The sequence below is a fragment of the Mustela putorius genome, unplaced genomic scaffold, assembly GCF_011764305.1.
Source record: "Mustela putorius furo isolate JIRA1106 unplaced genomic scaffold, ASM1176430v1.1 tig00004033_pilon_pilon_pilon, whole genome shotgun sequence".
NCBI lineage: Eukaryota > Metazoa > Chordata > Mammalia > Carnivora > Mustelidae > Mustela > Mustela putorius.
Window position 1 is genome coordinate 3,607,077 of NW_025422169.1, and position 24,827 is coordinate 3,631,903.

General features: G+C 44.3%; 1 protein-coding gene across 1 annotated transcript in view; it reads left to right on the forward strand.

Annotated features, from left to right (window-relative positions):
* The window catches only part of PRKCQ (protein kinase C theta), a 125,590-nt gene that overhangs the window by 94,723 nt on the left and 6,040 nt on the right, over nucleotides 1–24,827 (forward strand). The window contains exons 14-15 of the mRNA XM_045072353.1: nucleotides 7,685–7,823; nucleotides 16,975–17,163. Coding sequence (XP_044928288.1) covers nucleotides 7,685–7,823; nucleotides 16,975–17,163 — 328 coding nt within the window. The remainder of the gene's footprint in view (nucleotides 1–7,684; nucleotides 7,824–16,974; nucleotides 17,164–24,827) is intronic.

Genomic DNA, 24,827 nt, shown 5'->3' on the forward strand with positions numbered 1-24,827 from the left:
ATACATAGGAATAAATTTAACCAAGGACATGAAAGCTATGTACACTGAAAACTAACACACTGATGAAAGAAACTGAAGACAAAACAAATAAAAGGAAAGATATTTGCTGCTCATGGTTTGGAAGGACACTGTTAAGATGTCCAGACTGCACAAAGCATTCTGCAGATTCATTGCAATCCATATCAAAATTCCAGTGACATTTTTCACAGAACTAGAATAAAAAACTTAAAATTTTTATGGAACCACAAAAGACCCCATATGGCCAAAACATTCTTGAGAAAGAAAATTAAACCTGGATGTATCAAGTTTCATGATTTCAAACTCTACTACAAAGCTATAGTAATCAAAACAGTATGGTAGCATAGTATTAGCACCAAAGGAACACACAGGTCTGTGGAATAGGGTAGAAAGCTCAGAAATAAGCCCATGCATAAATGGCCAACTAATCTACGACAAAGAAAGCAAGAACACAGGATAGTTTTTTCAGTAACTGGTGTGGGGAAAACTGGTCAGCTGCATGCAAAAGAATGAAGCTGGACCACTTTCTGACACCATATACAAAAATTAACTCAAAATGGATTAAACATTTGAATTTAAGACTAGGAACCATAAGACTCCTAGAAGAAAACATAGGAAGTAAAGCTCTTTGACACCAATCTTAATGATGTTTTCTAGATCTGACTCCAAAGGCAAGGGAAACAAAAGCAAAAAGAAACTATTGGGACTATATCAAATTAAGCAGCTTTTTCACAGCAAGGAAGCTATCGACAAAACAAAGAAAACCTACTGAATGGAAGAAGATATTACAAATAATATATGCATTAAGGGGTTTATATCCAAAATATATAAAGAACTCCTACAGCACCAAAAAATAATCTGATTAAGGTGGGTAGAGTACATGAATATACATCTTTACAAAGAACACATAACCAAGAGACACAAAAAGGTGCTCAACACCCCTAATCATCAGGGACATGAAAATCAAAACCACACTGAGACATCACCTGACACCTGTCAGAATGGCTAAAATCAAAAAGACAAGAAGTAACAAATGCTGGTGAGGATATGAAGAAAAGGGAAGCCTCACACACTGCTGGTGCATGTAGCCACCATGGAAAACAGTATGAGGGTTTCTAAAATAATTAAAAATATAAATACCATATCACCCAGTATTACCACTTCTAGTATGTACCCAAAGAAAACAGAAAACACTGATTTGAAAAGTTATATGCAGCCATATGTTCATTGCAGCATTATTTACAGTAGCCAAGCTACCTAGGCAACATGAGCATCCATTGATAGAGGAATAAATGAAAAAGAGGTGATAAACATATATGATGGAGTATTACTCAGTCATATAAAAGAATAAAATCTTGCCTTTCACAATGTGAATGGATCCAGAAGGTATTATGCTAAGTGAAAGGATTCAGACATAAAAAGACAAATACCATATGAATTCACTTATATATGGAATCTAAAAACCAAACCAAAACAGAAACAGACTCACAAAGAGAAACAGGTTCTTAAATACAGAGAACAAACTGCTGGTTGCCAGAGGGTAGGGCAGTGGGGGGACAGGTGAAATAAGTAGATACTAAGAGGTACCAACTTCCAGGTATAAAGTAAATAAATCACTGGGATGAAAGTTACAGCACGGGGGTCTGGTCAACAATCTCGCGGAGTTGTTGTACAGTGACAGATCCTGACTACACTCTGGTGAGCGTAGCGTAAGGTATGTAAGTGTTGAATCACTGTATTGTACACCTGAAAGATACCGTATGTCAACGATACTTCAACAGAAGAAAGGTTAAATAATGTGCCACACTGAGTGTTGAAGGCAGCAAACTGTGTATATCACAATGCAGAAGCATTCCATTAGAGATGGTCAGTACTGAGATGCTCACGGGGAAGGCTGAAAGTTCACTTTAAGACACCTCTCCATCCCCAGAGGGCACAGTCCCAGGAGAGCTGTCCTATGTAGAATCACAGAACACCGTCCTAGAGGAGGTTTGCGAGTCATTCTCCTTAAGCAAGGTCTTCAGCAACCTTTGGATATATGGTGGGTTTTTTGGTCTGTCTACAAAATATTATATTTAAAAGCTGTTTTATTTTATTTCTTTATATCTCCAAGAAATTGAAAATTGAAAGCCCTGATCAGAATCTATGGGTTATTGGGGTTTTTTGTTGTTGTTGTTGTTGTTTTTTAACTCTTTACACCTATGATGCCGGCAATACATATAAAAATATACCGGCACCGGAGCACTCAGTAGCTTGTGTAGGATAGATGAATTGGAGTGAGGAAAAAATAAGATTGGAAAGAGAGAGGTCTTAGAGCTCAAAGGAACCTCTTAAGAGAAAAGCCCACACGCCCCAGTACAGTGTGCTTCTCCACAATACAGTGCTTTTCTCTAGCATTTCATCATATAAATTGACACTCAGAACAAAAAGACCCATAGTCCTTCATTGTCTTTAATATCATAAACTGTATCCAGTTGAGGGCCCTTCCTAGGTCCATGTATGAGAAGTGGTGTTTTCTACGGCTTTTTATGCACCAGTAAGAGACTATTGGGTTAATTTAGTAGCGTATTCACTGAAGTTGTAGAGAATGCTTGAAAGACACCGTCAAGGAGAGGTCATCTAGCAAGAACACGAGGAGGAGACGGGCTTGCATTAAAAACCATTCAACTCCCCATGTGTAACTTTACTGACTTAAACTGTCCATTCAGCAACTGAATTAACCCGGGGAGTCTATTAATTTCTTCCTCCTTCTGGCCACTTGGGTTTAGGATTTCTGGGTTTATTCACAAAAGAGGTATATTAGTTTTGAAGTGTTGCTATAGCATTACCACACCCTTGATGGCTCAAACAGAAGTTTATTCCCTCACACTTCTGGAGTCCAGAAGTCCCAAACCAAGCTGATGGCACAGCCACCCTACTCCCCAAGTCTCTTGAGGGGAATGCTTCCTTGTCCCTGCTGGGGTCTGGTGGCTCGGGCGCTCCTTGGCTTTAGACCGCGTCCTTCCTGTCTGCCTGTCTCCCCACAGCCTTGTCTTCTTGCACCTCTTCTGTCTTCCTTGTAGTCTCTTAGGAGGATACTTGGCCACCCAGATAACCTAAGATGATCTCATTCCAAGATCCTTCATTACATCTGCAAAGACCCTTTTCCCAAAGAAGGTCTCATTCACAAGGTTCTAGGGATAAGGATATGAACTTATTTTGGGGGCCACCTTTCAACCCACTATAGCTGGTGATATTGACAGACCAACCCCAGAATGGCCAGCCCTCCGTTAAGCATTGCAGTGTGCACAGAACCTACTGAACTCCCCATCCCTGGATACCTAATGATGTCACTTCCTGGGTTATTTTATTTTATATGTTTTGGAGAAAAAGCATAAGTACATGATAAGACACCTAAAAAAAAAAAAATCTGAGTGGATAAGATGCTAATTAAAAGTGTCAACAAGAAGAAAAGTTGTGTCCTCAGAATTAGGGGAGGGTTGGCCAAAAAAAAATTTCTATCAGAAAGGGGATTTTTTTTTTAAGAGGAGGAGAGACTTTGCACATGGAAGCGATTCCAGAAAAGGCACAGAAACAGAATTTAAGGGGGTTAAGCAAGGAACATTAAACAAATGGGTCCAGTTTTATTGGAAAGGCTGAGGCTGAGCGGTCCCAAGAATTGGGTCTGAGAAAAGTAGCGAAGCAGGTGCCAACATCATCTTTTATCTCTGTTGGTGTTGTAAAAGTAGGGGCATCTTAAAGGGTGCCTCAGCCATGGTTTGGGTTAAATGTAAAAATGAGACGCTGGAAAATATGCAGACACAGAAAGAGAAGAATCTAGAATCTCCCGTCTTAGAACTATTCGAACTGAAAAGCAGTTTAATTGAGATCTTATCCATGAGAACACTGGCCTAACCCCTATATTTGAAGCCACTTACAAACGCTTTCACTGGATTACCTCATTCAGTGCCCACAGAGGTCCTGTGGCATAAGCAAGGCAGACATCATTATACCCATTTTCCAGATAAATCACCGTGGGCTTAGAAGGGATGTGGCTTGGCTGAGCTGGTGTTCTGTAAGGAATATGTGATGAGTAAATAGCTGATGTGCCTACGAAGGCTTTGGCCTTTGGGTTCTGTGGCATTTCCAGTTAGCTCTCCTCTGCCCTCATTCCTAACCCTCATGGAGGTCGGTCTCTGGACCGACAGACTTCTGGACCTTTCGCATTCTAACTTAATCTCTCAAAACATCAATGACCCTTTCTCTGTCAACCCCTAACACTTGGTTCACCTTAGAGGGTGGAATGAAAATCAAACATTATGCTCGTTTTCCTAGCCTGAGGCCCAGACAGCATTTATGTTTAGGATGAAAATGCATCCTTGTAATCACAGGAGACTCGGGATCTCAGCAAGTTCAGTTCAAGGAGAAAGACTAGGTAAGCTTGATTTAGAGGACGTAGAAGAGAAGGCTGGGTTTGCAACCTAACCCACTGACTGTATGGACTGGCATAAACCCTATAAACCGATCAGAAAAATATGAATAAAAATAAGAATTCCAAGTCAAAGGGTGGTTGGGAGAATCAAATGATTAAAAAAGCACCTGAGAGCAAGAAAATCCAATACAAATATTAGACACAATGTTCATTGTCCTCAGGACCTACGGATAGCACTGCAGCTGGATATTTGGCGCTCTAGTGATGACCCCCAAACCATCCTTCGGCCAATTTCTAGGAACATGTGTACATGGCTCTAAGTGATGCAAATATGTTCCGTACAGCAGAAACCCAAAATGATACCAATATTGTATAGAGCACATAAGCTAATGATGTACTATATGTTGGCTAATTGAAGTAAAAAAAATAAGCTAATACATGGAAAAAATACTGCGTAGAGTGCAGATTAGAGAACGAATCTGCAGTTTTAGCATGAGGAGTAGGACCTACACTTGGATTTATTGGAATTCATAAATCACAATGAAAGTGAACTTAATTAAAATTAAGGAATAGGAAGGTAGAAGACCCAAGGACAGACATATTGGACAGACATGATTGAAAGTGTGACAGCATTGGAGTTAGGAAGAGAGAGAGAAACAGAACCAATGGGGTGTGAACATGAGATACATACTGACATGTGTCCTGGAGATGCCCCAGCCACCCAGCCAGATGGGAACACTCTGTGATGCCCTGGTTTATGGAGATTATGGACCAAGCTAGCCCAGATGGACACTCTAGGGACATCTGCTAATAGTGTCACTCCACCAAAACACAGCTGCATTCCATGCTCACACTCTCTGGCTAATTTACTCCAGCAGAAGGTGGAGAAAGCAATGGAAGGGGACAGTATTTGGGACTTCGTCGCAACTCATAATTGCTGGTGGCAAGCCAATTCCTGGTGGGTGACCGGTCATTCAGCAAACATTTATTGAATGCTCTGTACATGGTACCCTCCTGCCAGAGCTGTCACAGTAGAGCAAACAGCAAACAATACACATTTCCACTCTCACAAAGCTCACAGTTTAATGAGAAGAAAAAAAAAAAAAAACAGTGATCAGAACTTTAGGCTAATATGAATATCGAAGACCACTCAAACTTTTGCTTAAGTGAAATCTCCACTTCCTTGAGAAACTGGAATGGAGAATGCAGACCTGTCAGAAACCAAAGTAGCTTCTCTCTCATCACTGTCTCTCTTTGGGTTTATACAGGCTCTGTTCTGCTCTTGACCCAGCCACTTCATTTTTTTCCTCTAACTGGTCTTCTGTTCCTATAAGGCCCTGCTAGAGGACATCCATCAGCAACCCTAAGTACCAGACTTCTAACCGAGACACGTCAGTGCTACCTTTTCACAGCCCCAACATCCCCAAAGAGAAAACCTGAATGATCCAGTGAGGTCCCATCATCTGAGGTGGAGGGGACAGGGCTACTTGTGAGGCCCTTTGGGACCAAAATCTTTGAGAAGAAAATGCTGAGCAAATTGTCTAAGAGGAGGTACAGAAAAGAGTAAACCGAGAGCTGTTCCTTTGTTCTCTCAAGCCACCTCTGCTAATAAGGAAGACCAGGGTAGTCACCACCAGCCCCACACCCTCAACTTAGATTTCAGGAAGTTCAGAAATCCAAGGGAAGAAGACATAAAGGAAAAGAAAATGGGATGTTCTAGAGCAAACTAGAATTCATAAGCTGCTATCAACTAAAAAAAAAAAAAGTTTAAAGCAAGTGATGTCCAGTGTAACACTTGAATGATTGAATGATCTTTAAAACATCAATTTCATGGGTCCAGAGTGAGAAGAAACCAGCATAATGGTAGTTTATGTAGGGAAAAAAAAAGAAGACACCGGGAGGTTTTAGTTTACAGTAAGCTCACTGTTAACCACTACTGTGATTGAGTGTCAGGACCCAGCAGGGCAACAGGGAGGGAGCGGGGAGCTCGAGCGGGGAGGGGCAAGGGTGTCCGGACAGAAGGTAGCAATGCTGCCGTCACTGGCACAATGTGATTATACATCTGGAGGATACTGGTTCCAGTCTCAGTACAAAGTTTTAAGAAGGAAATTGATAAACCCAAGCTATTTGGAGGGCAGGGGTCAGAATGCTGAAGCTTCTGAACACCAGGCTACCTGAGGAACAAAATTCTTGACCTCAGTGAAAAGACAAGACAAAACTTGAGGTCACTTTCCAAATATTCATGGATAGCAATAGTGTACTAGCATAATCACAGGGAAGCATGATTTGGTTTATTTTAATATTATCAGTCACATTTATTATCAGTCCATTTAAAAATGGAATGGGTGCTCTACAAGTTTACTGGTTCTCTAAAGAAAGAGGAGTTTATTGATGTGATTTCTGGCATTGGATGGATTCTGGTTGTAGAATTATTCTTAGTTAGGAGCAGCCTTCCTCACTCAGTCTTGGTGCAATACAATTTATCCAGAAAGAAACAGAAATACTTGGAAAATAGCACAACACGAGTGTGTGTTTCAAGCCTTTCTTCCCTTGCCATGGAAAAAAAGTGCTGGGATAAAGAGCCTCAGGTCCAGGTCTTGCCTATTTTATTATATATACTCCTATTTTATTTTATATACTCCGTGGTCAATCAGAAAAAGGGATCAGAAACCAGCCATTCCCTTGAAAAGTCAATGCTATCTACACCACTGTCTTTTGCACAAGTAGACAGCTGTACGAGTTGTGTAGCATTAAATACCACCCTATGTCAAACACAGCCCCAACTACAGACCCCTGAGGGCATTTCATCGCTGGCTGTTTCCTTACATCTCAGTATTGTTTCTTGAAGGCACCTTAAAACCAAAGGACGCTACCCTGAAGAGATCACATTTTACTCATCCCACCACCCATGCAGCCATCCATACAGAGCTCTGGAGATGCACCAAGTGCTTCCCAGGGCATGGGGGATAAAAAGTCTGTCAGAGTCGGACCTGAGAAAGCTGACCTGGGCCAAGAAGGGCCAGGGGGAGTCCCAAACACAAGATGCTAGTCAAGGAGGAAACACCAAGAAAAAGCCAGTGATCCCAGGGCAGAGCTGTAGATTGAAGAACGGGACTGGAAGGGAAGAGGGGGACCAGCAAAGCATGCCCTCCTGATGGTCTCAGGCTGTGATGGGACAATGACTGCTCCTCATGAGGAAATTCCATTTTAACAAAAAATGTATACGTGAGATTCTGCTTTGCTTTTGTGTTTCAGAGACTTGAAGCTCGATAACATCCTGTTAGACAGAGATGGACATATCAAAATAGCAGACTTTGGAATGTGCAAAGAGAACATGTTAGGAGATGCCAAGACAAACACTTTCTGCGGAACCCCTGACTACATCGCCCCGGAGGTAAGGATGTGCTGCCTGAAGGGTGTGCATGGGCGTTGGCCCAACTCCACATGTCCCAAGCACCACTGCTCATTTCTCCTGTGGGGGCTAGAAATCAAAAGACTTTGATAGTTTGTCTCGGGATTGGTCTTTGTTTTTCTGAGTATTTCATACATGCAGTTGCACACAGAGGCTCTGTTATTATATAATTATTTAGTAATTATTATTATTTATTCTGTTATTATTTAATGGGAGGTGGTGCTCATGCTGATTAGGTAGTCTCTGAGTCTTGAATGGCTCTGCATACCCTCCTCAGTCATGGCTCCTCCCACTGCAGCCTTAAACCGTATTCACTCCACTGAGACCAACCAGAGGAAACAATGGTGAAGAACCAGGTGGTCACCAAACAGACTCATAAGCGTCCACCTGAATAAGTCCAGTGGTTTCATCTTGGGACCAGAAACACCTAAACTGTGGTTTCCAAGCTGCCGCTGTGTGACCACAGAGAGATTGTTGCGATCTGCAGACCCACAGCCCCTTTTCTGAGGAGGATACTTATGACCCAGCTTATTTTTAGTGTAAAATGGAGGAACCTATGAAAGTTTAAAAAAGGGGGGGAGCTCATATTCTAAACCCTTAGAAGAATGGCAGTTTCTCAGAAGGCCACTGACAGTCCTACTCTACCCATGTCTCCGTTCCCTTGTTATGGAGTCCTCCCCCATGGCTGACTCCAAGGAGGTTGGACACCCCTTTGCACTTGACCCTTATCTTAGCACAACACTCACTTTCATTGTTGTTGTTCTTTTTTTTTTAAATATCAATCTCCCTGTACTACCAGATGATTGTTCTATTGATGATTGATGATGATCTATTGATGATATGTTGATGATCTATTGATGATCTATTGATGATTGATGTTATTTTGCAATCATTATAGATTAACTAGAAGTTGCACAAATAGTACAGACGTGCCACCTATGTATACCTTTCCCCCAGTTTTCTCCAGTGGTCACATCTTCTATAACTCTGCTACAAGACCAAGACCTGGGGATGGATATGGGTATAACATGTATCCAGTTCTATACCATTTACATCACATGGTTTTTATCCCTTGTGTACATGAGTATACATTACTCAAATTTACATCCACAGACCGATCACAGGGCTCTAAGAAATTTGTGGTTTTGTCCTGTGCTTATTTTGTATTTAATTTTAATTTAACCCTCTTTAAATGCAAAATTGGCCTCTGAGCAACAAGAAATTATAGCTTTTAACTTTTCTTTCTGCAAATGCCTTATGCCAGATCCTTTACCTCATTCCATTTCCAGAATTTAGCATCAGTGACTGACTTCTCTTTTTGCAAATTCAGTCTCTCTGATCTTCCAGCATCCTTGTCTTCACACTATTCCATTCTTTTTTAAGATTTTATTTTTTCATCAGGGCAGGGAGTACAAGCAGGGGGAGCAGCAGGCAGAGGAAGAAGCAGGGTCCCCACTGAGCAGGGAGCTCAATGCTGGACTCCATCCCAGGACCCTGGGATCATAACCTGAGCTGAAGGCAGACATTTACCCTACTGAGCCCCCCAGGTGTCCCACACTCTTCCATTCTTGACACCCTTATTTTCTTATTATATGTTCTCCATGAGTATTTAGGACTACAGTTTAAATCAATATGACCAGCCCAAACTTCTTGCTCCAGCTGCCACAGACAAAAAAGACTGGGATAATTCCCTCCATATTTTCAGACCACAGTACTCTGAAGCTAGAACTCAATCACAAGAAGAAAGTTGGAAAGAACTCAAATACATGGAGGCTAAAGAGCATCCTTCTAAAGAATGAATGGGTCAACCAGGAAATTAAAGAAGAATTGAAAAAACTTCATAGAAACAAATGAAAATGAAAACATAACTGTTCAAAATCTTTGGGACACAGCAAAGGTGGTCCTGAAAGGAAAGTACATACAAGCCTTTCTCAAGAAACAAGAAAGGTCTCAAGTACACAACCTAACCCTATACCTAAAGGAACTGGAGAAAGAACAGCAAAGAAAGCCTAAACCTAGCAGAAGAAGAGAAATAATAAAGATCAGAGTAGAAATCAATGAAATAGAAACCAAAAGAACAGTAGAACAAATCAATGAAACTAGGAGCTGGTTCTTTGAAAGAATTAATAAGATTGATAAACTGCCGGCCAGACTTAACAAAAAGAAAAGAGAAAGGACCTAAATGAATAAAATCATGAATGATAGAGGAGAGATCACAACCAACAACAAAGAAATACAGTTATAAGAACATATTATGAGAAACTCTACTCCAGCAAATTTGACAATCTGAAAAAAATGGATGTATTCCTAGGGACATATAAACTACCAAAACTGAACCAGGAAGAAATAGAAAACCTGAACAGACCCATAACCAGTAAGGAGTTTGAAGCAGTCATCAAAAATCTCTCATCAAACAAGATCCCAGGGCCAGACAGCTTCCCAGGGGAATTCTACCAAACATTTAAAGAAGAATTAATACCTAGTCTCCTGAAACTGGGCAACAAGTTCCAAAAAATAGAAAATGGAAGGAAAACTTCCAAACTCATTTTATGAGGCCAGCATTACCTTGATCCCCAAACCAGACCTCATCAAAAAAGAAAATTACAGAACAATATCCTTGATGAACACAGATGCAAAAATTCTCACCAAAATACAAGCCAATAGGACCCAACAGTAAATTAAAAGGATTATTCACCACAACCAAGTGGGATTTATTCCTGGGCTGCTAGGCTGGTTCAACATCTGCAAAATCAATCAATGTGATACAATACATTAATAAAAGCAAAAGCAAAAATCATATGATACTCTCAATAGATGCTGAAAAAGCATTTGACAAAGTACAGCATCCTTTCTTGGTCAAAACTCTTCAAAGTATAGGGATAGAGGGTACATTCCTCAATATCATCAAAGCCAGCTATGAAAAATCCATAGTAAATATTATTCTCAGTGGGGAAAAACAGAGCTTTTCTGTTAAGGTCAAGGACACAGCAGGGATGTCCATTATCACCACTGCTATTCAACATAGTACTAGAAGTCCTAGTCTCAGCAATCAGACAACAAAAAGAAGTTAAAGGCATCTAAACTGGCAAAGAAGAAGTCAAACACTCACTCTTTGCAGATGATAGGATACTATATGTGAAAAACCCAAAAGACTCCACTCCAAAACTGCTAGAACTCATACAGGAATTCAGTAATTGTCAGGATATAAAATCAATGCACAGAAATCAGTTGCATTTCTATACACCAACAAAACAGAAAAAAAGAGATATGAAGGAGTCAATCCCATTTACAATTGCACCCAAAACCATAAGATACCTAGGAATAAACCTAACCAAAGAGGCAAAGAATCTATACTCAAAAAACTATAAAGTACTCATGAAAGAAATTGAGGAAGAAGAAATGGAGAAGTATTCCATGCTCATGGATTAGAACAAATATTCTGAAAATGTCTATGCTACCTAAAGCAATCTACACATTTACTGCAATCCCTATCAAAATACCATCAATTTTTTCAAAGAAATGGAACAAATAATCCTAAGATTTATATGGAACCAGAAAAGACCCCGAAGAGCCAGAGGAATATTGAAAAAGAAAACCAAAGCTGGTGGCATCACAATTCCAGACTTCAAGCTCTATTACAAAGCTGTCATCATCAAGACAGTGTGATGCTGGCACAAAAACAGACACACAAATCAATAGAACAGAATAGAGAGCCCAGAAATAGACCATCAACTCTATGGACAACTAATCTTTGACAAAGCAGGAAAGAATGTCCAGTGGAAAAAAGACAGTCTCTTCAACAAATGGTGTTGAGGAAATTGGACAGTCACGTGCAGAAAAATGAAACTGGACCATTTCCTTACACCATGCACAAAAATGGACTCAAAATGGATGAAAGAACTGAATGTGAAATAGGAATCCATCAAAATCCTTGAGAACACAGGCAGCAACCTCTTCGACCTCAGCTGCAGCAATTTCTTCCTAGGAACATCACCAAAGGCAAGGGAAGCAAAGGCAAAAATGAACTATTGGGACTTCATCAAGATCAAAGGCTTTTGCACAGCAAAGGAAACCATCAACAAAACCAAACGACAACTGACAGAATGGGAGAAGATATTTGCAAATGACATATCAGATAAAGGGCTAGTATCCAAAATCTATAAAGAGCTTATCAAACTCTTTAGCCAAAGAATAAATAATCCAATCAAGAAATGGGCAGAGAACATGAACAGATATTTCTCCAAAGAAGGCCAGCAGACACATGAAAAAGTGCTCCACATCACTTGGCATCAGGGAACTACAAATCAAAACCACAATGAGATACCACCTCACACCAGTCAGAATGGCTAAAATTAACCAGTCAGGAAATGACAGATGTTGGAGAGGATGCGTAGAAAGGGGAACCCTCCTACACTGTTGGTGGGAATGCAAGATGGTACAGCCACTCCAGAAAAAAGCATGGAAGTTCCTCAAAAAGTTGAAAATAGAGCCATCTTATGACCTAGCAATTGCTCTACTGGGTATTTACCCTAAAGATACAAACATAGTGATCTGAAGGGGCATGTGCGCCCAAATGTTTATAGCAGCAATGTCCACAATAGCCAAACTATGGAAAGAACCTAGACGTCCATCAACAGATGAATGGATGAAGAAGTATATATACACAATGGAATACTATGCAGCCATCAAAAGAAATCTTGCCATTTGCAATGACATGGATGGAACCAGAGGATGTTATGTTAAGCAAAATAAGTTAATCAAAGAAAGACAACTATCATAGGATTTCTCTGATATGAGGAATTTGAGAGGGAGGGTAGGGGGTTCTGGAAGGAAGGGAGGGAAAAAAATGAAACAAGATGGCACAGGGCAGGTGGGGGGGGTGGAGAGAGAAACCTTAGGAGACTCTTAATCTCACACAATAAACTGAGGATTGCCGGGGGTGGGGATAGGGTGGCTGGGTGATGGACATTGGGGAGGGTATGTGCTGTGGTGAGTGCTGTGAAATGTGGAAGACTGATGATTCACAGACCTGTACCCCTGGGGAAATAATACATTATATATTAATTAAAAAAAAAAAAAACCCACACGGGAGCACAGAGCAGGTGGGACAAGGCCATGAGGCCCACCTGGCAGACAGGAGAACCCAAATTACAGCAATAAATGCATTTGGGAACAATACCAGGAGTGATGCAGCAGGACAAAAAAGAAAAAAAACACACTTCCCTCCCCAAAGCTGGGGAGTATCCCCAGTCCATGTCTCCTGAGATACTAAACTCTACGGTTCTCTGCATCTTCCAGTGACAGGACTGAGGGTCGAACATAGAATTGGAGGTCCAAGCTCATTTTGACAAAGACTAGGGAAAGAAACACAGGAACACCCTCTCTTAGTATATACTAACCACTTAGTAAATCCGTGTGGGATTCCGGTGCCCAGAAGCAGCTCCCCGGGGAGAGCAGGAGTCACTTGAAGACCAACAGGTGCTCGGGGTGGGGGGGGCAGTTTGGGGGGGGGGGTCCCTTCATGAACTCGGACAGCACATCAACACCGTGAGCCTATACAGATGTGACACCCTAGCTCTGCCAGGCAGATGGAATTGCAGACGGCTCTCACTGCTGGAGGGGAAGGAGACTCTGACGTCAAGGGGCAAGGTCTTTACTATGGGAATCACTTGAGTCAAGTTGGGGGAGGGAAGGAGACAAAAGATGATGCGACCATAAGAAGGCAGCAGCGGTTAAGACAGAAACAGGGAAAGGGGCTGCTCCAGTCAGGGTTTCTCCACCACTTTCTTTTAAAAACATCAACAATGTGAGCCTGGCCCTGATAGCCTGAGGCTTAATCCAGGAGACATTAAATATGAAAGGAACATTTTGTAGTAACACCCACCCCCCCCACCCCCCCACCCCCCCCACCCCCCGTCTCCCAGCAAGGACCAGCATCCAGCATATCGCTCAACTCACTCACTAGGACATCTTAAATAAGACAGGCAACCTCCTCAAGTCTAGTCACTGTCCTTTGTGACATAGGGACCACAGGACCTACCTCAGGAGTTCTTACAAAAGAAAGAAAGAGAGAGAGAGAAAGAGAAGAGAAAGAAAACACCAAACGTATGGCAAACACCTAACGCAGGGCCGCACACTTCTGTCAGGCAATGTGAGCCTGCGTTGTACTTCTTCCTCCTGACCTAAGACAAATTCTTTATCAACATCACCTAGCTTTAGAAGGCTTCGTTTCCACCACAGCCGTCTGCGATCCTCCAAATTTCTTTTCATCTGTCCATGCAGATGGAGTTGTTGATGAAGAAGGTCGCTTAGAGCCGTTTCTGGTTGCTTTGGGCTCCCCCTGGTGACAAGCTCTGGGAATTGCATGTGAAGCCCCTTTCCCCGGCCCCTCCCAATTTACTTTTTTTTTTTTAAGATTTTATTTATTTATTTGACAGACAGAGATCACAAGTAGGCAGAGAGGCAGGCAGAGAGAGAGAGAGGGAAGCAGGCTCCCTGCTGAGCAGAGAGCCCGATGTGGGACTTGATCCCAGGACCCTGAGATCATGACCTGAGCCAAAGGCAGCGGCTTAACCCACTGAGCCACCCAGGCGCTCCCAATTTAAAGGCAAATACACCAGAACCCAGATTGTGTGCCCGAGCTCACACAGGCAGCCCTGTTTTCTTTATCACTCTCCCTGGATCGACTTTTAAACTTTGCCTTAAAGAATATTCTATCTTCTCTAAACCTGAAAGTTAAATTTAATACTTAATATTTTAAAAGTTAAGTATTTGAAAATTGAGCTCAGGCTAGTGGTTAGGATTTTTATGCTGGAAGTCCGTGCCAGATCGCCAACATCTGTCTGCAGCTTGGTCTTTATTTTCACAGATGGGCAGCTGTGGATCCGGATGCGTCTTTATCCTAGAATCTATAGTCCTTTCCATAGGACACAGCACTCGTCTTCCCCACTTTTCCCTGGGTTCTCACGACAACCCAGTAATAAGCCAGCCAGATGTGATCACCACCTTTCACAAGTGCGGTCCAGAGGGGGTGACGGGAGTCTGCCCCAGCGAGACCAGAAGGGACTGAGCCAGAGCTGGAACCCACAACAACTTGCATGGCCATCTCAGCTTCCTTGTGGTTTATCAACTCTGGTGTTGGAAGCACTTCTACCACCATAACCTGGAGCCTTGCTCCAGATGTAGGTCCTTCCCCAAGGATGGGCGTGGGGTGGGGTAGCAGTCAGAGCTGGCAGCTGTGCACCCGTTCTGCTGCATCAAAAGATTCACCAACATGGAGACATGAAATGTCTAAAAACCAGCATCATTTTTCTTTCCTAAAGCCACCAGTGCTGTAATTCTACTGTTCATTCCCAGGGCCCACTTAAGAAGAAATTCCATTTCAAATGAGGAACTCTAACCATAAAATGACCTTCGTGGGTTTACGTGTATGTGCTCACTTGGGCGGTGGGGGCAGGGGGGGGAGCGGAGCACGGAGCTGGCTTTAAACTACAGGTGGAGAGGATGGCCCATCCCAAGAGAGTCTCGCTTTTTAATTTCCTCCTTCAATACTATTATCGCTTCTCCATTTTGTGTAATGAAGCAGCTTGTCCCCAACCCATCCTGGGAGTGGCAGCCATGAAAGACAAGGATTTTCTCCTTTTCTTCATTTAACAAATTGTTGTGTTCCTACTATGTCCTGGATTTAATTGTGGCAAAATATACATACTGTAAAATACACCATCTTTCCGTTCTTAAGAGTAAATTCATGAGTGTTAAGCATATTTCTGTTACTACACAACCAATCCCCAGAATTTTTTTAATCTGGCACAACTGACACTCTGTACCCATTAAACAGCTCCCCATTTCCCCGAACCCCAGCAACCATCATTTTACTTTCTGTCCCTATAAATCAGCCCCTTCTAGGGCCCTCGGAGAAGTGGAATCATACTGTATTTGTCTTCTGGAGTCTGGCTTATTTCATTGAAGCACAATGTCCTCAAGGTTCGTCCAGGTTGTATCATGTGTCAGGATTTCATTCTGTTTTAAGGCTGAGTGGTGTTCTGCTGTATGTATAGATCACAACGTTTATCCATCCATCTGCTGACGGACACGAGGCTCTGTTTAGAGAAGGCCGCAGTTCGGTTTGTTAGGATCGAAGCACTGAGCCGTGTCACAGGTACACGAGCTACGTCCCAACATTAAATAAGGAAGCAGTTGAATACGGATTACAAAATCTTTTCCACCAGGAGAGTGGATTGGTGGATGGGTAGCAATCTTTTTAAAACGTAGGTGAGATCCCAGGCTTTAAACTCACTCACTTCCCTAAAGGACAGACCGGACCAGTTCTACTCAAAGCACTGCTGTCGAGCTGCACACCAGTCTCAGGGAACAGATTTCTGCATCTGAAGTCTATTATCCTGGTCTCTCTTGGCATACTCCCTGAATTGTTTTGTTTTGTTTTTTTGAGAGAGAGAAAGAGCTCAAGTGGGGTGGGGGGGCGGGGTCCAGAGGGAGAGAGAAGATCCCAAGCAGGATCCTTGCCCAGCCCGACTCGGGGCTCAATCTCACAACCCTGAGATCATGAGTGGGACACTTAACCAACCGAGCCACCCAGGTGCCCCGCTAAATCGGACTCTTTAATGGTGACCATAGATGGGACTCCTTAGTTGTACAACTATGGCTGGACAGGCTTTACGGGATGGATTAGGTCAGATGACCTCTTTGGAGGTGTGAGTAGGTACTCAGAGTTTATGCAAAGTCTCAGGAGGGAAGTCAGTAAAACAGGTGAGTTTGGGTTAACTATTCACAGGAGAGCATAGACACACACCAGCTTCCTTAGGTCCGAGTCCACCACACAAGTCCTCACATCGCGGGTGGGAAAATGAAAGCTAATGGCACAGGTCAGTTGTGCATAAGACCAGAAGAAAAGTAGACATTAATACCAAAAAAGGCTTGCTCAGTTTGTTTACTGTCCAGTCATTTCTATTCAAATCGTCCGCTTCTCAAAAGATACCGTTTTTGGCATGATCTGTGTTAAACCACATACTGTCATCACCGTCAGCAATTTACTGAGTGGTGTCGAAAAGTTCAAGTTTATTAACTACATCTACCTCATGATTATTAACTACATCTCTGCCTCTTGATCACACAGATCTTGTTGGGTCAGAAGTACAACCATTCTGTTGACTGGTGGTCCTTCGGCGTTCTCCTCTATGAGATGCTCATTGGTCAGTCACCTTTCCACGGACAAGATGAAGAAGAGCTTTTCCACTCCATCCGAATGGACAATCCCTTCTACCCTCGATGGCTTGAGAAGGAGGCAAAGGACCTTCTAGTGAAGGTAAGATATGGAGTCAAGGAGACTCCATAGGATTAGTACTGCGCATTCTGCCTGGTGCTCCCATTCATTTCTAGGCTGCGATGGATATATGGTAACCAGTAGTGGTCTCAAACTGGGCTTACATGGTATGCGCACATCTGTGTCAACGAGGCACCAACAGGATGGACATTAAACACCAAAATGAGAAGATAAACATTCATGTGCACAATTTACCCAAGCAATGTCCAAAAACCAGTCCCAGGACTATTGAATGCCCTCACTTTGAGATGTGACTGGCACCTTGATAAGGGCAACTTGTGGTTAGAAACTCAACCTTTGGTTTCCCATCATGCCCATTAAACAGGCTCAGTCCAGTGAATCTTACCCTTCCCACCTGGACAGGATATAGGACTTTTCTGCTCACTCAGGTCAACAACAAATCTCTCATTACTCCTAAGCCATAAAATCTCAGTTCAGAAATTATAACTCTTCAACCCAAGACAGAAGTCATCACATCAACCTGCTCTCTGATGCAAAGACTTCTAATCCCCCCCCCCCATCAGGTTCAGGGCTGGCAGCCACTCACCTGTGGAGAAGGGAATGTGGTTATATTGTGGTCAGCTGTGCCCTCCAATGGTGTTCTCTCCCTAACTCCTGAGTTTCTATTTCAGACCATACCAGGTTAAACGCAGGAAGAGGACAGAGGGAGGAGGAGGAGAAACAATTGTCATTTTATGGCTTGGTGCCTTCATGCTCTGAACCTGACTTTTGTGAGGCATTCTAGTGGGTCTTTGGGAAGTACCGGTGCATGGGAACATTTTTGGCTGAAGCCCTTGGTACATAGGCAGTTCAGTCCATTCCCTGGTTCAGCTCCTGTACCCAACTCCAATTCCATGATGTTCCATCTCACAAAGCCCCTCCCCACCCCCTGCCTGCTGGATGAGCCTCTTAGATAATATTCAAAATTATGCAGACCAGCTCTCCGGCCACATTCCCTTCCTGTGTCCACTGGAAATATTGACGCATTTTCCCCCTATAACTCAGAGTTCAGACGGTCACTATCTCTGCAGCAATCTCCAAGTCAGACCCCTGACCACGACGGCCCAGAACGAGTGCAGAACGGGTAATGCCACAGAGGGGAACGGGGCTCAGAGAATCGCTTGCTGTGACCCGGGAGCTCCTAGGGCAAACCAATGAAGAGACAAGCTGCAGCTGAGAGCCATCATTGAAGACTGGATTTGAGGCAGAGTCCCAGTTTACCGTTGTAGAGGACGCAAAACAGTGTTTGAGTACATAAAGCAAAAACAAACCCCAGCACTCCACCATAGGGGGGCTATCACGTAGAGCCGCCACCTGCTCTGAACCTGACTTTTGTGAGGCATTCTAGTGGGTCTTTGGGAAGTACCGGTGCATGGGAACATTTTTGGCTGAAGCCCTTGGTACATAGGCAATTCAGTCCATTCCCTGGTTCAGCTCCTGAACCGGACAAGGAGACGTACCGGTGCGGTCAAGACGCTGACAGAGCTGAAAGAAGTCGACCAGACACGCAGGTGTTTTGAATTCCGGCATCACCCATTTCAGCCGGCTTTTTAAAAAAACATCCTTTAGGAAAATAATTTTCAGCCTTGCTGTATTTCTATTGAAATGGGAGAACAGGGGAAGGCCTTCCAACATTAGAACTTACCAGTGGATTTTAAACCTAAACTAAAAAACAGGACCAGGCCCACCTTTTCTCACGAGTCTGCTTCTCTCTCATGAACTCCTCGGACTGACAGGTGCAGGGCAGCCGCTGCTTCTGCTCGCAAACAACGGACAACTCGTCCAGCGTCTTTGAAATGTTGAGGCAACTCTAGAGCTCTCCCTCAGGAACCAAGATGTTGATTCTAAAGTGGGGTCGAAGCCCTCCCAGGACACCCAGCCCAAGGCTGATGGCGATTAAAACCCAAGCTGGTTCCCTGCAGCCTCTGTTATCCAAACAAGCCATCAACCCAGAAAATGCTCGAATGGCCAGTTCAACACACTTTTAATGATGGGACAACACACGTATAAGATGAAAGTGGATTTCTAAATTCACCAATTAAAAAGAGGATAAAGTGAGCAGGACTGGAATGCTTTACGTAAAGGCAAGTTCAAGTGTTACCCGAGTTGCCGCTTTACACGCGGCTTTGGGCGAGGATGGTTGACTCCAGCCCCCCGCAAACAGGCTCACAGACAGAGGGACTCACACAACACATTTACCTACTCACGGTTCTGGAGGCTGAAGTCCAAGAGCAGGGCTCCGCAGGGCAGGCGTCTGGAGGAGGCGGTCTTCCAGAACGAGGCACCTGCCCGCCTCGGCCTCTTGCTGTTTCCTCTTAACTCATCTGTTGGGCCCCGTTCCTGCCCAGGTGACCCCACTTAGCCTTAACTGCTCGCTCCCTCCAGGGGCGCTCACCTTGGGGGTTGGGCTTCAACATGTGGATTCTGCTGGAACCCTGAGAAAGCCTGCGCCAGCACAGCCCACCAGAAGGAGGAAATAAGGGAACAGTCTGGGGACTGCCCGGAGCCGGTCCACCTTCAACTGCTGATGTCCCCTAAAACTCAACAGCTCTGCTTCCCAAAGCCAGCTGCACCTCGGGACCAGGTGGCGTTAGTCAGGAGGAAATGCTGGGAGGGATGGTTTCCAAAGACAGTAGGAAGAAAGGATCACTCCCAGTTGGAGGAAGGAAGAGACTGGTATGGAATATTACTCAGCAGGAAAAGAAACGAACTATCACTGGTGCACAAAATAGCTTGGCTGGATCGCAAGGGCTTTTGGCTGAGAGACCAGGAAAAGCCAGTCTCAGAGGTCACGTCCTGTGTGAGTCCACTGGTGTAGCATTCTCGAAAGGACACTGTGGAGACAGAAGTCAGATTAGTGGCAGTGGGGGGTAGGGAGTGTGACTGGAAAGGGGTATCCTGAGGGACAGCTTTGTGCTGACAGGACAGTTCTGGGTCTTGTGTGCCGTGGTGGTTACCCAGATCTACATGTGGGGTAACCTGGCAGGAGCTAGACACACATTTTATCAATGCCAGTCTCCTCGTTCTGATATCATACTGTAGTTATGAACGATATAAGCATTGGGGGAAGCCAGGAAAAGGGTACCCAGGACTCTATATTAGGTTTGTTGGTTTTTTTTTCTTTTAAGATTTTATTTATTTGTCAGAGAGCGAGGGGGAGCGGCAGGCAGTGGGAGAGGGAGAAGCAAATTCCCCACTGAGCAAGGAGCCCAACGCAGGACTCGATCCCAGGACCCTGGGATGATGACCTGAGCCAAAGGCAGATACTTCACCAACTGAGCCACCCAGCTGTCCCCACCTGCACTAGCTTTTCACATCCTGTGAACCAGTATGTATGGACTGAATGCGCCCACCCCAAATGCTGTATTGCTGCCCCCAATCCCAAAGTGATGATTATAGGAGGTGAGGAGCCTTTAGGACATAATTAGTCATATATGACGCAATGAAGGTGGGGCCACCATGATAGACTAGTGCCCTTATACAAAGAGGAAGAGAGAGATTCCTCCCCCTCCAGTACACTCACCAAGGAGAGGTCACGTGAGGACACAGCAAGAAGGTGGCCACCTACAAGCCACGAAGAGGGACCTCACCAGACACTGCCCAGGCTGGCACCTGGGTCTTGGACTTCCAGCCTCCAGAACTGTGATCAGGAAATGTTGATCATTTAAGCCACCACGCAGTCCAGGGCCCTTGGTTATAGCGGCCCAAGCAGACCAAGACACTATAATTATTTCAAAATGAACAGGTTATAAACAAAATAAAATCTAAGGCAAAAATGTCAGCAAATACCCAAGCCAAAATCACGTGCAGTTTCAATAGCAGGAAAAAGATGTGCGGTGAGGGCGGAGGAGAAACCAGGTTGAACAGAGCAGGAACCAGGACAGCAGAGGATAAAGACTGCGGGAGAGAGAGAGGGACCAGTTGGTGAAAGTGGTTTACATCCGTGTGGAGGACGTGCGGCTAATTCTTTCCATGTGAGGGAGTGAGGATTCCCTGTCCTTGCCCCATGAGGAAGAAAAGTCCTCTCCTGTGTCCTAGCAGTTGGGCGGATAAAAGTTAGTGTCCCCCACGCGATCTGCTGACAGTAAGACCGGCCTCGAGGTTCAGCTCTGCTCCCCATTTGCTCGGAAACTTTGATCCAACTTCCCCCACATCCTCGAGCTCCCTTTTCTACAACGATCAAAGGTAGTGTCATTTCTGAGAAACTTCCTCTAGGGAAGTGTAGCTAGATCAAGTGTCGCACAACCCAGAAGTGATCGGTCCTCTGAGAAAGCGGCGCCCGCTCCAGCCGCAGCATCCGTGTCGGACTCCGGCCCCTCTAGCGGCGGGCGGGCAGGGATGCACCCGGCACTGATCACAGTATTCGGCGGAAGAGGCTGCATTCCATCCTGCATTGGAACCGCGACTGGGCTGTTCCCCTGACTCTTGCCAAAGACAGACACACAGACACGTCCCCTTTCTCCCTCCTGTATTCATCCAGGATGTCCTGCCCATTGATTTGGAAACTGCTGGGAGATGAGTGATCTCAAGCAGAAACAGCCCTTGCTCGTGTAGAAAGATCAGAGGACGGAATGAGGAGGGAGGAGACTCCAAGGACAGGCGCTGAGCGCTGGTGGCCGCCCTCTGCAGCCCGGCACTGTGCTCCAGCCCAGACAGCCCGATGACTTTAAACAAACGGCGGCTGCATCCTGGCCATTCGTGCGCGAGGGGTGCTGTTTCCTATAAATGTAAACCACCCTCTGACAGCTTTTGTGAACAAAGACACGTCTTTAATCACGGACACGGAGGTCCTGGGTGCAGCTTCCGTGGCACAGAGCCGATGGCCTCCCATGAGGTCACCTGTCATCTTCGTGACCTAGAAGGAGGAGGGGTGATTTGTGGCAGGGCAGAGAAGGAAGTAAAGAAATCGTGCAATACTAGAAGGAAACTGGCGTCTCCAAGCTGGAGATCACATTATATTCTCATTACACATTTTAACTTTAAAAAGATAAAAAAAAAATAAAAATACATATTTTTTTAAATCTCACAGGTACATAGACCAGGCTCAGAAAGCTTTGTCATGATGCCCTAGGTACAAATGCCCTTTGGTACTAGGAAAATCTAATGGGAAACAGCGTAGCACACATGCAGCCTAGGGCAGCTACTTCTAATTTAATTCACTGAAACCTTTAATTATAACAACATGAGCTAGGTTTTGGCCCATTCTTGAGGCACTCACACCTTCCCTCTCATCTTGTTTCATCAAAATGTCCTTAAGAAGTAGAGATCAATAGGGTATTTTATGATTGTTTCGCGGGAAGAGATATAGGGAAAGTCACTTATTCTCTCTGCTTCTAAAAAATCAATCTGGTTTTCCATCTGTTGATTTATATTGGTGTCTGAGTCTACAGAAAAAAAAGGTTCACGGTGAAGTTGGTGCCTTTTCTGTATGCCGTTCTACATGCTAAAAACAAGAAGCTAACAGAAAGTGAGGACTGAAGACATATGGTCTGGAAGTTGTAAAGGAGAGCCACTTGCTCACTTATTCGGCAAATAATCACGGAGCGTCTAGGACCACTTGCTCACTTATTCGGCAAACAGTCACGGAGCGTCTTTGCACACGGCACTGTGTGCCCCCGGAAGAAGGCGTCTGCCCTCAGCTACACTCTAGTAAAAAAAAACAAAATACTCTTAAAAGATATTTATATATAGTGATTCTTTATCTAACGAAGGGAAGATGTTCGAATGTTCTGTGGAACCCACAGGAGAGATTATTCAACACCAAAAACGAGGAGGGGCTGCTTGTAATTTAGGCTCTACCCCTGACGATGGCAGGATCTGTGATCTTGAGCAGGTGACAGAGCTACGCTGAACCTTAGTTTCCCCAGCTGACCATGGGACAGTGATATCTGCTTTTGGAATCTCTTTTTAAAATCAGGATGATGCAGCTGAGGCATCTAGCACCGTGCCTGACTCTCCAAGAAACGCTGGTTGGATTGAGTCCCAGAATCAACCATACGACCTTGAGCTTGACTTGAAGGGCGGGGAGAGCTCACGAGGAGTTAAAGGAATCCAAGAAAACCTCACAAAGAAGAGGGGGCATTTAAAGACCGGTGGGCTGTGACTTCGAGATGGCGAGAAGGGGTGGGAGCAGAGAGCATAGAGAGGTATTTCCTCTCCGGATGGAAAGGTCCCTAGCGAAGGACAGAGGTAGGAAAGACAGGTGGTGCATTCGGTGAGTAGACATGTCTGGACAGAGGAGAGGGTTACGGTGGGAATGGAAGAATGTGTGTCAGCAGAGACCACAGAGAGCCTGGGATGGCCACCTAAGCGCAGAGGACATAGGACTCCCCGTGGCATAGGATGACCTGGCTTCACCCTGAATTTTATAGGTGAGGACACTGAGACGACCTGCCCAAGGCCACGTGGGTAAGAAGTCTCTTGAGTGACAGCCTCATGTTAGTGGTTTTCTAAGAGAGCTTTAAAGCCGTAAGTTCCATTAAGAGGCCTTCTCTGCCCACGTAGGGTAAGACGGGGGAGGACGTCAGGACGACTAACCATGTGGATGTACGAGGAGGTTATATCAGCATCACACTTGGAGTAAAAAAAAAATTATCATAATTACGAAAAAGAAGAAAAAAAATCTCCACTTTGCTACAGCATGTTGGTTTTGTTCTTTTAGTTTGGGGATTTTTGCAGGGGGAGGGGTTTGGTAGAACCTTTGAAGATTTTCAAGTAGGAAGACAAGACAAGTAGTGTTGGAAAACACATAGACTGGCTATTCTTAAAAAGGGTAAAAACAAGAGATCCCTCTAAATTAGTTGTTAATGGAGATCAGGCCCTGCCCGAGCCTCATGGAAAAAATCACGGCATTTCACTGTGGTTTCTGTTTCAGAGACCCACGGTGTCCTTATGAGACCCTGTAGTTAGCTGCTATTTTATAAACAGACGTCTAGCTGGGGAAGGAAAACGGGGCACCCAGGGCAGGCTCTGGGGACCTGTGGCTTCCCCAGGTCCCGTGTTTAGACTCCCCTATTCCATACTGCCCTTGTCCTACTGTGTTTGAATTTGAAGAGTTTCCAAGTTTCTTTCCTGTCCTGGCCAATGTTCAGTTTGACCTTGTGGGAGAAAGTAACAGGAGAGGGAACAGCACACAAATATACATGTATATTTGTGTATATGTGTGTGTGTGTGTGTGTGTGTGTATGGAACAAGTCAGAAAATATTAAAGATGATTTGACTTAAATATTATTTTACCAGCAGGCTTGCAGATGCCTTATCCAAAGCGGACTCTCGGCGACTGGTTTATATTATCCCTAAAGTGAGCTTTTCCTCATGGCAGGACTGTTTTCCTTAGAAGGCAGCTTCATCAGAAATCAAAGTCGATTAATACGCAGTCAACCAAGCAATAAATCCACATACTCTCTGTGGCTCGGTTTTACAGACCAGGCATCAGTGCACACACGTGTGTGTGTGTGTGTGTGTGTGTGTGTGTGTCTGTGTGTGTGTGTCTGTGTGTGTGTGTCCTGCTCCCATCCCCCCCACAGAGCAGTCCCGCAGGACAGACACCTCACTCACTTCACATGTGAGGACACTGTGAGTCAGAGAGTCCCCTAACCTGCCAGAGGTCCTATTCATGTAGGATGTATACAAAGCTGATTTCAAAC